Here is a 16919-nt window from a genome sequence, read left to right as displayed (position 1 = left end):
GATCCACGAAATATAGAATTGCTTCTCTGGTAACATGTGAATGTTGATTTTTTTTTCTTGCTTCTTCCATACAATTCAGTTTCTGTCTCTTTCCTTTATTCTAACTTGCTCTTTCCCCTGCCCTTCTTCTTTCTCTTTTTTCCCTTCCTTTATCAAGTCAGTGAACAGGTATGAATGAAACCCTGAGACAGCTCGTAGGGTCTAGGTATATATATACTACCTCCTGAGAGATGTCAGTACCCTATTTATTGGCCTAAAAGTTATCCCTGTTGTATTTCTCAGATAGGCAGGGAAGGTATTTCTTGCTTTGGGGTTTCAATATCATTTTGTCTGTAATGGAAAAACTAGGCTGGAGTAATACCCTGATATTTTAGCCTTTTCAGAGAAGCTCTAGTTGAGCAGATCCATTGTGCCATTGTTGGTTCAGTAAGTCTCTGGTGTGCTTGCCACAGACTGGCCCAAGAGCTTGCTTACTTGAGGAGAACCCAAAGAGAGAACAGGTTCCAAAATACTGTACAGGACCAGGCAATATGGTTCACTCTTTAGGACTAAAAGAACCTGCTGCGAAACCAATTCTAAGTACCTATTTGTTTCTGTGTTCTGACATAAGAGGAAAATAGAGTGAAATTAATGACTTTTCACTAAAACGTTTTAAGTGAAATGATTCTGTCAAGATTTCTGGAGCTTTATAGCATAGATTATCATCCCCAGACTAGGCCAAAAAGACTGGCTTCAGCTGCCACCTACCATTTCTCTGAGTGCGAGAGTGTTCTGGTGGCTTGAGATGCCATGGCCCACATGGAAAACCTGTATCCCTGGTGTAAAGAAGCCGAGGAATGGTCTGGCCTCCTGGGGACCTGAGCTGAGCAAAGCTGGAAAACAGCCAGAGAGCTAGAGCCAGTGAGGAAATCTTTCTCCCTGGAGCCTGGGTATTCCCCAAATAGTCTGTCTTTTAAGAAAGCAAATTTGACTTTCAAACATGTAGTTTTTAGCTCTTGTCACATTCCTTTAATACAGACACTATAACAAACTCAGAATGCTCACTTGGCTTGAACAAGGGCACCCTCTGCTCCTAACACAAGCTCAGGGATGACTTGCCTTTTTAATAAATAGACATGAAAGCACTTTCTAATTATAGCTAGTAGTGGTTTTTTTGTTTTGTTTTGTTGTTTTGTGTTTTTTTTTACTTGCTTGTTCACTAGACAGGGAATAAGCTTCTTATGTTTGCCAGGAGTAGACTACAGAGATGAAGAAAATGGTTCCTTCCCTCAAAAATCTCCCAGTGCAATTGGAATCATGGAAGTACACAAAAATAATTACAGTCCAGTCTAAAAAATGCTATCATCGAAGCCTGAACACCATGCTGTGGGAGCACAAAGTAGGGGCAAGTAGTTCTCCTTCAGGGAGTGGAGGGACCACATCTCAGAGAAAACAATATTTGACCTGGATTTGAAGGATGAGGAAAAAAAGAGGGGGAAGGACATTCCAGCAACGGGAATAGCCTACTCAGATCTCTCAGAAGCATGAAAGAGCATGGCGTGTTTGGAGAGCAGCAAGTAGACTAGTGATTTCCCAGAGGGTAGGGCATGTATATGGTGGAAAGCAGCACCCAGTTGCAGTGTTATACAATGGGTGAGCCCTGCAAGGGGCAATAGAAGACAACTGTCTAGGCCAGAAGCTCTGGAATTGCACTCAGATTTCAATGCCTCTGCCAAGGACTCGGATCACTGCCCCACACTGCTACTTTGTGTATGGGCCATTACTGGGAGGAGATGCACAGAGGACTTAAACATTTACTTTGGCTGAAAGTGATTTGGATGCCATTTAATACAGATTTCCGTGGACACAGTAAATAAGCACATGCCTGAAGAGGTAAATTGAGTTGTTTATTTAATTTCCATTCTTTAATGGAATTTCTCCCCTCCCACACTACCCCGACCCTCTCACTCACACATACACACACACACTTTCACTCACTTTCCTTTAGTTGTTCTTTCAACAATTTGGACTTTGCTAAAAGGTTGGCAAAATACCCTTTCATGAAGGTTAGCTTTGAAAAAAATGTATACTTTCATCTAAGACTATAAAGGGTAACTTTCTAAATACAAAAGTCTCTGGTCTTTTGTATCATGAAGTGCTCTGTTAAAGTAAGGAAATCCAGAGAATGAATTCAATCCTCTAAAGTCATCTTCTTGGTCCAGGGGTCATGCTCCTCTCTGGGCCAACTTTCTGTAAGTATGCAAGCACGAGAAGCACACTTGCCTAAACCTGGTTGCTGAGGAGCAAAGAGGATCAGCTGTAGAACTAGATCACAGCAAGATCTTTTTCTCAAACGCCTTCTAACATTTTCATAAGTGAACATTCTCTGTTTACACTGCAACCATTATTCTCTTTGACTGGAGGAGTTTCTGGCTGTAATTCTTCCAAAATTACATTAGCAATCACAGGAGACTCAGTCTTGACACTGAAGTTTGTACTACCCACAGAACACCCTCTAGCTTGAAAAACCACTGTTAGGCCTGGAAATTCTGGAACATAGCACAGCCTAATATGCACTGTCCTCTGTGTCCACATGGCCCAGAAAACAGTGATGGAGAAGCAAACCTTACAGCCAGGCCAGGGAAGTTTCCTGACTGCCAGGGGGAGGTCAGTGCTCCTTAAGGAATCTCAGTCTTGGGAGGAAACTTAGAGAAATCACCAATGGAGACACTAAGACTCTGCGAGAGGAAGGGATTTGCCCAAAATGTGTCCATGGCAGATTGGGGGCTTACAGCCTTATCTCCTGACTACAGATTCCGTGTTCTTTCCACTACACTAGCTGGAATTGAAACTTGGGTGTTGAATGAGTCTTACTTGGAAAGTGCCCAAATCTGATGGGAGATGGTTTTCCTGTTCAGCATCTTGAAATTGGCTAGATTTAGAAACTGGGAAGATCTAATATTTTGCTGCTAAGTGTAATGAAAATGCTAAAGCTCCTGCCTCTAGGTCTTTACAGCTACAAGGGCTCTCCTGGGAGAGAGGCTCTCTGGACCTTCCTTCCTTTCCTCACTGGGCAAAGGGCCTCACAATGACCCTATTGATTCATTCCAAATGCAGATGTGTGCAGACTTGGACAACTGGCCTTTTGAGCATGTTGCCATGGGGACTGGGTTTCTTGAACATGCAGCTTTATTCTTAAAGGAGGACATGATAAATCAAGACAGGATTCTTCTGCCTAAGAGTCTGCAGAGCAGGGAATTGGGGAACAGTAAGGAGGTACTTAAGTGAGTCTCGAGAGGGTTATATTTTAAACTAAGAAGGTGCCTGGCAGGCTGTGGCTCGGTGGTTGAGCGTCGACCTGGGATCCAGGCGATCTGGGTTCGACTCCCATTCAAGGTACATGCTCCAGTTGTGGGCTCGATCAATGACTCTCTCATCATTGATGTTTCTATCCCTCTCTCTCCCTCTCCTTTCCTCTCTCTGAAACCAATAAAGATATATTTTTTAAAAAATAAAAATAAAAAGGTACCACAGGTGAAGACACTGTGGTGGAGTCTGTTAAAAGGCTTCCGTTCCTGAGACTTCCACCAAACTGAGAAAGTACTGAAGGGGACACTCCCCTGTGACTACCTACAGTGCTTGAATTGGGCTGCACTGGGCAGAGGAACCAAACAGGAGGAGCTGCAGGTTTGGCTTCAAGGCCACAGTTAGCACTCAGTGAGCATAACTACATGTTGGTGGGACTGTTGGGGGGACTGGAACATGGAATAGGAGGATTGAGACTGTTCTGAAAGGATAGTGAGGGCCAAAAGGGGAGGAGTTGGCAGGCTTGATTAATAATACATGCGAGAGTAGGGCATCTGAGGAAAGACTGGGAAGTGAGATTATTTAGCCTATAAAAATGGAGTTTGAAAGGTGACAGTGTCTTTGAGAATATGAGGATTATTTATATGTATGATGGTAAATATTCTTCTCTATCTATACAAAGACTAGAATAAGACCTTAAACTGCCACAGAAGGGGTTTCAGTTAAATATACAGGAAAAACTTCCTAACAGGAAGGGGTGATAAACATTGGAACATGTTACCAAGGGAATGTACAGAATTTCCTTCCCCAGAGACCTTTAAAAATAGTGTTTAGAGAGGTCAGCTGAAAAAGCAAAGTCTGCTGCCTCCTCAGTTCTCCTCCCCTCCCCTCCCCTCCCCTCCCCTCCCCTCCCCTCCCCTCCCCTCCCCTCCCCTCTCCTCTCTCCACCTCCTCCACCTCTCATCTCCTAAACTCCTTCCCATTCCTCATTCCCAGCAATCACTTCCTCCATGCACCCAGTTCCTGTACACCCTGATTCCTATAGGAAACCTTCCTGGAGCTGATGTTACTCTAAGGGCAGGGTGTCCTCCTAACTTCCCCTTCCATTTGCATCAAGTCCACCAAACTGGGAAGTAAACATGAAAGCCACTCCCTTTGACAATAGCTTAATTCTCAGTATTCTGAAAAGTGACCCATAGGTCTGGCCACTTGGTAATTCAGATCCTTTGGACACAGCTGAAATGTAACATCCTTTTTGAAGTCTTCCCTGACCTCTTAAGCATTTTGTCCCCACCAAGAATATGGCACTTGTACTTTTCTGTGACTGTGTCTGTTTCCTCACTAGACTGAGCTCCTTGAGGGCCATTTATTTTTATCATCTTCAAACCCAACTCTGTAAATGATTATTCATGAAAGGGCAGAGAGAGAGAGAGAGAGAGAAAGGTGTGTGTAATTAAAGGTGTTCCCCTCTTTAATAGCAGGAATTCCCAGAGTACTATTTGTCATTGGAAGTCCATAGAACTCCAGATAATACATCCTCACTCAATAACTACAAATATAACACCAAATCTTGTCTTTCAGGAAAGAAGGCGGGACCTCCTGGGCCAAATGGCCCCCCAGGACCTCCAGGACCTCCAGGACCCCAGGGACCCCCAGGGATTCCAGGGATTCCTGGAATTCCAGGAACAACTGTTATGGGACCACCTGGCCCTCCAGGTCCTCCTGGTCCTCAAGGACCCCCTGGCCTCCAGGGACCTTCTGGTGAATTCCTGTTCTTCCACCCTCCCCCAGGCTCCTTTACCAGTACTTTAATAGAACAGGGGTGGGTGATCCTGAGAGCAGTTTCAAATGCTGCTGGTGGCGAGGGTGTGAAATTAGAAATGCATGTCTCCTAGCTCAGTGTAAACCTAGAGATTAAACAAGCCAGTAGGATCTGACCTGCTCTAACTTCTCGTTTATACCAACCTGTCAAGGAGGAGTCACCTGTTCTTGGCCTGTCTCAACTATTCCATTACAAGCCTTCCCTTAGTCTAGGCCTCCCTGTAGTGGGCCAGTAAACTCATATAAGCCTGAGACAGACCCTGAGGGTTTGCTGACCTTCCTGTAGGAGATGGATTGGCTCTACTCTGATCCCAGCATCTAACTCCTGTGCTGATGTCGATATGGGGAGGAATGTTGAGGACTAGGCAAGATACCAGCCCTAGAACAGTCTAGTCCCACGAACTCTAAAGTGCCCTTCTCATAGAGGTAAACAAGTAGTTGCTGATAATCAAGGCATTGAAAACTTATGAGTCACTCAGGCTGCGGGAGAAGCAAACCCAGGCACCAAGACTGTCCTATTGAGGAACCAAGAGCTCCTTGCACTAGGTCCTTACCCAACCACATTGCCCATTCAAATAGCATTTAATCCCTTTGCATCTTTCCCTTTGGGCCCAGAAGGGCATCCAAGAGGTGTACATGCCTAGGTATAGATGTCTTGATAGGAGTCAAATTGCCTGAGCTTGGGCCAGTTGTTATTTCTCTCTCCTGCTCCCCTTCTGTATCCTGGGGCTTTAAAGAAATAGACTCTTTACAGCTGACTTCTCTAGGTCCATGAATTCTGCAGCAGGATTCATAGTTCAAACAGGGCTAATCAGTGTTTATTGTGGCCAGAAGAGATGGAGTTGTAGATTTTTTTTTTCATTCAATCTTTCCATGAATATTAATCCAGGATTTTCTATGTATAAGAGATGTATTGATAAGTGGCCCCTGTTCTCATGTAGTTTATGTCCTAGAGGAGGAGAGAGACAATTAAAGAAGCAGCATACTTACAAATGGCAACGCACTCTATGAGAAATATTAACAGAAAGGAAGCAAAAGGCTAAAGAAACTAACAGCTTTGTCACACAGTGACAGGAATGCACTCTCATCTGTCTCTGTGGGTGCTCAGTGGGACTTGTCGGGCCCACTGAAGATGCAGGTCAGGGACAAGTAACAGATGGAAGTGGTGTCCTCTCCCATCACAAGGCTTGGCTGCAGGAAGCACAGTTCCCTGCCACTGGCTGCCTAGGTGAGGAGAAGGGAAAGTAGAAAGAACATGCCCTCTGATTGTCCTATCCTATTTCACAGGTGCTGCTGATAAAGCTGGAACTCGAGATAACCAGGTTGGCTGGGAACTGCTCACTTCCTGGGGAGGAGGGGAGGCCACAGGCTAGAGCCACCTTTGAGTTTCCCCCTATTAAATTTTCTCAGGCTTTATTTTGTGAGGATACCCTGGAGGTTCTGAGGTTTTTCCCTCACAGCCCCTCCCATCTCTATGAACACAAAAACTTTGCCCTAGGGCCTGCCTTTAGCTAAGGGAACTGAGTCTTCCCACGGCCATTTTCTCCATTCCATAGGAGACAGAGGGTCACCATATCCACACACTGTAGTCAGTGAGCCACCAGACAGGCCCTATTCACCTGGGCCTCCAACTCCCCCAGCCACCCCAGACACCTTTTTGGCACTCAGACTGCCTGGGATCGGGAGCTTAGAAGTTTAAGAGTATGTTCTTGAAAATCAGCCAAGCAGCTCCAGGCCAAGCCCAGCCTGGGCTTCTGACTTAATGGCCTGAAGGGCTCCTCCCTAGTCTTTGAGCTTCCTAATCTGCCTCTATTGGCAGGTTCTGCTCCCTGGCCTTGTCTCATCTCAGCCTTCCTAGACACAGCTGTTTGGCCACAATTAAACCTACACAGTTGCACAGAGCTTGATGGCTTCCAAGGCAATTTTGTATCCATCACCTCATTTGATCTTCAAACATCCTGTGAGAGAGGCCAGAGATTCTGCTAATCCCCATTTTACAGTTAGGTAAATGAGACTCAGAGGCATTACATTTGGCTGAGGTCACATAGCTAAGAAGTGGCCGAACTACAAAATCAGATTACCCTCTAGTCACACTGTGATCACTAGCATCCCAAGACAGGGAAGAAGGATCAGAATTGGAATCAGAAAGGAGAGTAGCAGTCAGAGGTGGAAACATGGAAACTGGTGGCTGAGTGAGCAGTCATTTCTCACAGTGACTCCTCTCTCTATCCTTCTCATCTTTCCCAGCCAGCCGTGGTGCATCTGCAGGGCCAAGGGTCAGCAATTCAAGTCAAGAATGGTAAGAGTCAAAGTCGGCTCTCTTGCTAAGAGGAGCTTCTCCTCCTCCTTACCCCCTAGTCACAGAGCCTAGTTCCTCCCTGACCCCTAAGGTACCCTGGGCACTAGGAGGCCATTCTCTACTCCATTTTGCCCTCTGCTGTCTGTCCTGGGTAATTGCTTGCATCAAGACCAGCTGCAACACCCAAATTGCAGTTAGAAACATGGAGAGGAAGCTAAAAGGGACTTGAGACATCATCTAGATGGGGAATTGTTGTGAAATGGAGGTTCTATCAGAGTCACCATGAGGATATGTGTACTTCAATCAACAATTTCACAATAAAAATCAGAGAAGGGAAAACTACATAAGTTTAAATTCTTGTCTGATTGGTCTGCACAGATTCTCCAGGAAGTATACAGTGCTAGTGTCTACAAAAAGGGAGAACAGGTGTAAGGAGGTTAAGAAACACTGATTTAATATAATTCCTGTTTTTAAAGGATGAGGAAACAGTCCCAGAGAGATTGGACAATACCATAATAAATCATAGTGCCTTATGTTTGTATGGTGCTTTACAGTTTTCAACATGCTTTCTTTGTCCTTTATTTTATTTGATCCTCACAACAACCCTATGAGGTAGGTATTAGCTCCTTCTTACAGAGCCAGAAACTGAAGTTCACAGAGGTTAACTGGCCCAAGATTTCGGTTAAGTGTAGGAGCTGGGATTCAAAACTACATCTGGCTGACTCTTTCCACTGCACTGTGCTACTTCGGTGATGTTTGTGTACATGCCACTGAATGATTAGATTAATTTTCTTCCCCAAAGAGACATGAAGAAGAACAGTGCTTTGAAAGAATGTCTAGTCCCCAAGGTACACAGAGCCTAAAATGCATGAGCCCTCCCCCAGGAGCCTTGGGAAGCAGCTAGGCAGCCAAGATGTCAGATGCATACAAAACTTGGAGGGGAAGGGAAGGGCTGTAAGTGAGGGTACAGTAAATGAAGGTTAAGAAACCTGCTCTATGGAGACAGCTTTGAAGAGCCCCGTCTGTCCAAAATTGGCTGGGCTGAGCTTTCTTAATGACTGGGCTTAACTACATCCAGGACTGCCACCTGGATGCCTGACTTAATAGCCTCAGAAATATAAGTAGGAGCAGAATGGCGCCAGAACCTAAGTGGTCCTGCTGGGACCAGGTGCCTTAGGCCCCAGGGCTCTGGGTGAGCCATAACCACCATCTGTCCAGGAAGGAGTGAGACAGATAGGAAACAGATATGTTTCGATGTCTGGATGGGTGACCTCAGTGTTTATTCTGTGCCAGAAGCTACTGATTTTGCTGCCACTACCACATCTCAAGACTAGTCCCAACTCCTCTAGGTCAGTCCCCAGTATTAGTCTCTGCTGATCTTCATTTCAACCAGGAGCAGAAGTGAGGGGATGGGGGTAGGAGGACATCATGCAGAATGGATTTGAAGGGGCTGAGCCAGGGCATCTCCTCCTAGCTCCTATCCCATCATCACCTTAAGGGAAGATTGCCACCTTTTCCAGGAGGCCGGTTTCCTCACACCTCAGAGAGGCAGGCCTCCTGAGACTAGCCAAGGATGGATGTTCAAAGCATAATTTTTTTGTATGGAGAATGGACAATTTTGAGGGGAAAAGACCCCATAGGCTTGGACTCCCTTCTCTTGTGGTGGGAAGGTGCCCCTTCTCTCTGCAGGATGGAAAGGGAAGCTCTTCCTCTGCCCTTCTGTGCTGGTTCCCAGTGTCTGGCCAAGGTGGTATGACAGCTCCTCCACCCCAAATGGGGTGGGGCTGAGAGACAGAAGCTTTGCCAGGGGTGCCTCAGCTCCCAGACACCCTCACCATTCCCTTGGCTGGTTCTAATGCTGCCTGGCAGTCTGCCCCTCCCTCATAAATACCCTTCTCCCCCGTGGGGCCTTATTACTGGCAGTCATGCTCTCTGGCTGCCATGAAGTCTGACTCACCCCTGATCCCTAAGGTTCTCCAGGTAGACAATTATTGGGCTAAGTGGTTTCCTGGAGGCCCAGGGAGGCTTATTTAGAAAGGAGTGGATGTGGAAGACTCTCTTATGAAGAAAGAGAAAATCCATGAACCTTAATACAGGAGAGAGATTTAGGAGTTACTGCTGGTGAAATCAAATGGAATAATAAGACCTAGCCTGCCAATGAGTGTCTGAATTTTGCCTGTGCAGGCCCCAGAACAACAAAGAAAATAGGTCTTACTCCCCACCCCCAATTCCAACTACAAGGTGTTGGTTAAAGACCCTTCCAGATGGAGGGGTCAGGGAGGGAGAGAGGAAGACAGGCAGACTCCAGTGGCCTGAAGCCCTCCTGGCAGCCACTTTACAAAGAGAAAACTTAATGTGCTTGCAAATGCTGTTCTTAAAGCTTGGCCTCCTGGGCTATGCAGATTGCATTGGGATAGGGGTGGGGGTTGTGTACTGCTTGATAATTTTTGTTTCTATTGCCCAGGTTATTCTGACATGTACTGAGTGACTGCCCTTCTCTCATACTGAGATCTTTCAGGTGGAGTACTCAATGACTGGTCTCGCATCACTATGAACCCCAAGGTGTTTAAGCTACATCCCCGCAGTGGGGAGCTGGAGGTACTGGTGGACGGCACCTACTTCATCTATAGTCAGGTAGAAGTGAGTACGGTCTTAGGCCTAACTCTTCTTATATCCAGAATGCAGATCCGGTGCAGGCCACATAGGGGCACTGTGGAGCCAGCCAAGGCCAGCCTGCTTTGGGGGGTGAGGGGGCTAGGGGTACTATACTGGGAGGGAATTGAAAGGAGGAAAGAGAGAGGGGGTTGTTTGGGGTTTTTTCCTAGCCAGATATCACCAAAAACTGAAAAGAGGCCCCTCCCACACCCTGGCATGGATTCCCTCCTGCAGGGCCCCAGGCCCTTGTTCTTCCCCCACCTACCCACCTCCCTACAACCTGTTTGGTTCTACTGCCAAACTTGAACGCTGTCTCAGTACATTCTTTGAAAGTCAGTTCCAGGGCTGCTGAGAACCCCTTCCCCCACATCACTGGCTTTGTAATGAAGGGTGCTCCTGTGGACTTGCTCTCGGCCTCAAAAAAGTTTCTGACTCTCTTTCCTTCCTCTTTCTCCCATTTATTTCTCTACCTTCTGTTTCTCTGTTCTTCTTGCCTCCTTCCTGCTGTCATTCACCCAGCACTTTTCTCCCTCTGTTTTTGTCCTTGTCCTGCCCGGGCCTACTCACCAGGTCTGCTACTGCCTATCTGGTTCCACCCCAGTTGGTTGCCTCCACTGGGTGGCTCCTCAGAGATAGAGGTAGATGAGACTTGAGGTTGGGGCTTCTGTAGGATGGGGAGCAAGCAGGCAGATTACAGAAGGACTATGGAGCCAGCAGAAGGGCCTCACAGGGGAGTGGCCAGAGAAGGTGGGTTAATAAGCATTTGCTAACTCCACCAAGCATTCTGGCACAAATTGGGTGCTGAACCAAGGAATTATGTGGCACCTGAGTGCACTGCTCCCTCCTATAGAGCCCATGGAGGGAGCAACCTTTGATAAAGTGACTTAGGGGGACAGACGAGGGTCCTGATCCCCAGGGGGCACATGAATGTAATCCCAGTGTCCTATGGGGCATTTGTCCTAAGCTCCATTTAGTGGGGGATCAAAGCTTGGTAGTGAAGGATAAACAAATTAATTTTTAGGGCCTAGGAGAGAATTGGGAGTGGCCTCTGGCTTTGGACACCATGCAAACTGGGAAAATCCCCTTGACACCAGGCCACTGAACATAGGTTCGCACTTCCTTCTGGCCACAAAGTAAAGTTAGGGGCCTGGGTTTTGCCCTTCCAAATTCTTGATCTCATTTGTGGTGGAGTGCTCTCCCTCTCTCTGGATCAGTTTCCTCAATTGTCAGATGAGAGGGCTAAGGAACACTGTGAGAATCATTGAGAGAAATACAACAGGGGCAGGAGCAGTCTGCAAAAGAGCTGAAGAAATGGCAAGTTGTCACTGTTCTCTCTCTGGAAAATCAGTGACTTCTAACTTTATCTGCAAATAGTCTTTGGAGCTTGCAATTAGAAGTTAGTTTGTATTCACGTGTCCATAGCCAGGGCAAAGGAGGGGGGTGGGGGTTGGGGGAGGTAAAGTGGTAAATAAGGCAGGGTTCTTGCCCTCAGAGTTTACAACTGGTGTACTGTTGAAAGAAAGATTTGCTTAGCCACCTGAGCCGGATGGAGTGGGGGAAGGACAGAGTATAAGCCCGTCATCCCACCTTTTCTGTCAGCTAACTAGCATGCCTTCAAGTGGCACTGCCCCTTCACAAGGTATACTGGCAGCTCATCATGACAGGGGAGGGCCCCACCCCCCACCCTCTTTCCTCTCTCCCCCAATCCCTTCTTGTTGCCTCTCATTCAGGTATACTACATCAACTTCACTGACTTTGCCAGCTATGAGGTGGTGGTGGACGAGAAGCCCTTTCTGCAGTGTACCCGCAGCATTGAGACAGGCAAGACCAACTACAACACTTGCTACACCGCGGGGGTCTGCCTCCTCAAAGCCCGGCAGAAGATCGCTGTGAAGATGGTGCATGCTGACATCTCTATCAACATGAGCAAGCACACCACCTTCTTTGGGGCCATCAGGCTGGGCGAGGCCCCTGCATCCTAGATTCTTCCCACCACCACCACCCCCTGTTTTGCCCCTGCCTGTGCCCCTGCCCCAGGTCTGGGACCCTGGAACCCCAGAACCTCAAAGTGCTGCTGTGGAGTGGGGCATATGTGTGTTGCAGCTGCAGAGAGAAAGGCCCCACTGCTATTTATTCCCTATTGACTCCAGGACAAGGCCTGCTTGCCTTTCCCAAATGACCTTCAGTTAACAGGACAGTTGATGGAGCCCCAGGGTCTACATGAAGCAGAAGCGGCTTCCTTGTCTCCGTTTTGACTGGCTAATGGCATGACTCTTCAACATCAAGGTCCCTATTGTCAGAGTTATATTTTGTTGCACTAAAGTGAGAGTCTGGGGCAGCAGGAAGAGAAAGCAGAGGTGTATTGCAGACTGGGGGGGCAAACTTCTATCCCCAAGGGGGCTGCTGCTCCTCTCTGGGGTGGGGGTGGGACAGGGGGTGGGACCAGAGGGGAAAGGTAGGTGCTTGTGGCAGAGACCCAGGGACAAAACTGCCAAGCAGGAGCAGGCATCCTGGGTGGTGAAAGCATTCTTGCTGCTCTGCCTGTAGCCAGTGGGCCGGTCAGAGCTCTTTCCACTCAGGCAGAGAGCTGGATGCAGCAGCTTGCCAGGCTTTGGGGACAGGAGGTTTGTTCTTCCTTGGAGTGATTACAAGGAATAGCCACAAACCTGCCTGCATAAGAACCTGAAGCCAGACTTGGGGCCACATGTCTTTCACTTTGTTTACAGCTATGCTGAGGCTCAGAAAACTCCCTGGGCCCCCTCCCAATTGCCCCCCCCCCTTCCCAGCCTGGCTAGAATGAGCCTACCTCTGTATGAGACAGGTGCCTAACCTGGGACCTGTGCTTGTGTGAGTCTGGGAAACTCTTGAGATTACCTGGGCACAAACAGAATCTTCCATTTACTAAGCAACACAAATATTCATCTAGTCGAGTTGTGTCTAGGGACAAAGTGTTGGACTGACTGACCTCCAGAAGTCCCTTCAAATCCCAGTATTGAGGCACCTCCTTTAATAGCCTACTAAAATCCCCAACCCTATAACCTGCCCCTGGGCCTCAGCAGAGCAGAGCTTTTCTACCCGACCCAGAAAAGACAAGAGGTGGGGATAGGACAGGGTTTTTCAAGTTTGCTGCAAGCCAAGCAGCCAGTTACCTAGGCCTTAACAGAAAGGACAGCAGCTGATGCCTGCTGACACCCCTGCCTACACTCTGGCTCCAGAAAGCCACGACACAGCATGGTCAGCACAGATTCCAGTGCTGCTCTCCTGAATCCAGGCTCAGAAGAACCCAGCATCTAGGCATCTGGGTAAGGCTCTGCCCTCTAGTCTAGGGCCCAAAGACACCATCGCCACTTCCCCAAGCTTGTGGGACCATTCAAGGGCCCTATTTCTAACTGCCTGGGCCCAGCCTGACTCCTGGGTGCCAGGTCCAGCCCAAAGCTGAGAGGGCTGGTCTTGTACAGTCTGCTACTCTTGCTCATGAAACAAGAAACAAGTTTCCTTATGGGGAGATGGGGAATAAGTTCCTTTGGGCAGCTGAAATTTAACGAGAACAACAGGCACTCCATCCACAGCTGTGCCTTTTTCTAAGCAGCTATGCTGCTGGGCCCTTCAAGGACCGGGGCAGGAGGCAGTGAGCTGCACATCCATTGTCTGGCTGCTAATGACAGCCTTGCAAGGCCAGGTGAAGCAAATATGAGGCATGGGTCTGACCCAGCTCTTACAGAGTGCCTTGGACAGTCCTCAGGCGTAGCAGTAACAGATGAGAATTTCTCCTTAAAACTTGGAGAATACTTTCTCTCTTATTATCTCCTTCAGTAATATTACAAATCCTATTGTTTAAAGGAGGCTCAGAGAGTTAAGTGTTCTGACCAGGATCTCACCCAACTGAAGTCACAGGTCCGGGGCTTCATTCAGCCAGGTCTGACCAACACTATTCCATTGTGCTGCAGTTTTGTGTTGAATTTAGGGTCCTGAGAAAACCAATAAAATAGTAACATGGACCTCAAATCCTTGTGGGTTCTAAGAAGGAACCCAGAGTTGCTCATTTTCATTCCTTGATGGTAATGCCTATTGCCTTAGCTGCCAGAGGTTCTACGGCAAAAGAATAGGGTGTTTTCTTGGGAAACAGCCATCAGCCTTAGAGCTCCTGTGTTCAGAAGAACCATCTTGGCACCATGGCCAAGTGGCAGGCTTCTGGTAACCACAGAACTGATACCCCTTATGTTCTTCCACCCACCCCATGAACCAACCAACCGTTACATACGGAGCCCCTACTGCAAGTGAGGTACTTCTTTGTTTACCCTACAGATGGGCTACAGGAGCTGGCCACTTCCCACAGCTACTGAGTGACTCCTTATCTCCTTGCACCATACCACAGAGAACTTTGTACTGCCAGGATCTCTCAGGGATGGAGGGAAGAGTGAGGACTGGTTCTAAAGCCAAAAGGCTGTGAGGAGAGGGAAAGAAAAGGATTCCTAATTGTGGCCCTAAAGGACATTCTGACACCTACCCTATTCTCCAGATATGGAGGGGATTACAAGGGAGACAGGAGTCACACAAACCCTTGATTCATTATGAACCCTCAAAAGGAACCCTAGAGGGAGAGGGGTGAGGAGGGAAGCAATAGGTAGCTGGGGAGCCCTGTTGCAGCGAAGTTATTGGCAAAGTAGTGAAGCAATTTACTAATAAGAGAATGTGGACATAGATTGACCATCTGGAATTATGCTGATGTGAGTTTATCAGAAGGCCAAGTCCTGCTTGGAGAACGGGACAAGGACATTTGTGAGCAGGCAGATGACAGAGGTTCAAGGGAGAATTACATGGCAGGAACCTCTGCCAGCTGCTTGGGCTTCAACACCAAAAGCTGGCACAAAAGTCAGCTGTCAGGGTTGCTCAGTTACTGGTTCCTTGGAAAATGTAGTCTTTGCTTTATTTCCCCTTCATCTATTCTGAGCCAAATTTCTGTTGCTGAGCAGGAAAGGACTAAGAAACTACAAGGTGAAAAAGACTGATCCACATGTGAGTATTTGTGTTTTATGTAACTTCTGGTGGATGCAAATAGATTCAGAGAAATTTAGAGCTAGAAAGGCCTTTAGAGGGAATCTAGCCCAATCTGCATTCTGCCCCAGGTTACTCATGTAGATACTGAGGCTCAGAGAGGGAAGGCGGCCTACCCAAAGTGAATGAGCCACAACTCACAGACTCAGCAGAGTGAGGGGGTGGAGCAGTCCCTGTCTCAAACAGTACCCAGACTCAAGGCTGGAAGTGGTTGGCCCCCTTCAGGAGCCTGGCCAGGCAGGGAGAGAGCAGCTGCACCCTTCATCAGAACTCTTGCTCCCCTTAAGGCATTCTGCTAGCTCCTGCCTCTGGAGTGGCCTAACACCTGGAAGTCCTGAGGCTACGCTGGCACTGCCTCTGGCCTGCTTCTACCTGGAGGCTCCCGTAGACCATGTGAGCACAAAGAAGGGACCAGATTTTTTCTTTTAACCTGAATCAGGGCTCTCTCCAAGAAGAGTTGGGGTGTGTCATTTCTTTATTAAAAATGCTTCCAGCTGGGGCAGGGGTGTCGGCTTTGTTTTGAGAATGGCCTGGAGCAGGCCCAGTGCTGCTTTGGGGGTCAGCATCCAGTGTGAAATACTGTGTATATAAACTATACATAATGTATATAAACTGGGATGTAAGTTTGTATAAATTAATGGTTTATTCTTTGCAAATAAAGCTTCTTCCCCTCTGTTCTTGAAATCGGCTTGAGCACTTCCTACACGCTAGGTGCTTTTTTGCAGGTGCTGCCACACATGAGCTAGAAGACCAAGGCACTCATTTCAGAGGGGGCAGCAGAAGGCAGGTAGTCTGAATTTCCTGTCAGACATCCCATCTCCTCTCTGCCCCAGACCATGCACCCATCCCCTTCACCTTAGGTCTTTACTCACTATGTACAGTCGTCTTGTGAGGCAGGCACCCAGGGCAGAGGCAGCAGTTCACACTGGTTACTATACAGGATGTTCTAGACCAAACTGACAAGTCGATGCAGATAAATCATTAGGACCAAATGGCATCCACTCAAGAGGAATGGAACAGGGGGCTGTGGGCCAAATTGTGTAACCTACCATTGCCAACAATCACTGGGCCAAGAGTCTGAGAGCCTCACCATCCAGAAGGAGAGCTTTATGGTGGCCAGAAGCCAGGCACTCACTTCCATCTTAAGCAAGATGGCTGATTCTGACAAAGGTTAGGGTGAGATAGCCAGGCAAGGATAAGCAACTTGCATGGGAAAGACAGGAAATTAGGCCAGGCCTGACTCAGTCTATTACAGCATTATGAGATGGAAAACTGAGTGTGGACCAGGGTTGATAGAGGCTTCTATTACTTAAATTCTCAAAGAACTGCTGACAAGATCCTCTACTGCACACTCTTTTAAACACTGATATGCCAGCTTTAGGGCATTTTTGCTCAGGGACAGGAAATGAGTGAAATGGTGGCAGGAGAATAATTCTGTGTAAATCCCCCAATTTACAAAGTTCAATCACATTCAATATCATTTGCTTTCTCAACAGTCTTTGAGGTGAGCAGACGAGAGATTAGTCCCATTTTACAGATGAGGAAACTGAGGCTCAGAGGTGACTGACTGCTCCGAGTCACATGGCTTCAAGGTGGTGGAGCCTGCTCACTGGACCCTAAGGCACCCAATCCTGCAAGAGTCTCAATGCCAGGAGATGGAGCTGCTTGAGAGCTAGAAAGATGTCCGGGGATCCTGGGCCCTCAAACATACCAGTTAGAGCACGAGCAGTATCAGAAGATAGGCTTTTTATTCTGACCGTTGTTTTCCTCAGTGCTGACGAATGGGCATGTATGAGGATGTCTA

General features: G+C 47.6%; 1 protein-coding gene across 7 annotated transcripts in view; it reads left to right on the top strand.

The window, feature by feature from the left end:
* The window catches only part of EDA (ectodysplasin A), a 383898-nt gene extending 371450 nt beyond the window's left edge, over positions 1-12448 (top strand). The window contains exons 4-9 of one of the 7 annotated variants that reach the window (XM_081126532.1): positions 4867-5046; positions 6394-6428; positions 7354-7405; positions 9915-10003; positions 10580-10630; positions 11791-12448. In XM_081126532.1, coding sequence (XP_080982658.1) covers positions 4867-5046; positions 6394-6428; positions 7354-7405; positions 9915-10003; positions 10580-10630; positions 11791-12042 — 659 coding nt within the window. In that variant the 3' untranslated portion in view covers positions 12043-12448. Of the gene's footprint in view, positions 1-4866; positions 5047-6393; positions 6429-7353; positions 7406-9914; positions 10046-10579; positions 11478-11790 lie in introns of those variants that run through there. The other 6 variants (XM_081126536.1, XM_081126535.1, XM_081126537.1 and 3 more) reach the window with 6 other exon arrangements.
* Positions 12449-16919: the final 4471 nt, after the last annotated feature.

Source organism: Miniopterus schreibersii, assembly GCF_964146895.1.
Source record: "Miniopterus schreibersii genome assembly, chromosome: X".
NCBI classification, from domain to species: domain Eukaryota; kingdom Metazoa; phylum Chordata; class Mammalia; order Chiroptera; family Miniopteridae; genus Miniopterus; species Miniopterus schreibersii.
This window is presented reverse-complemented; position numbering and strand designations above follow the sequence as displayed.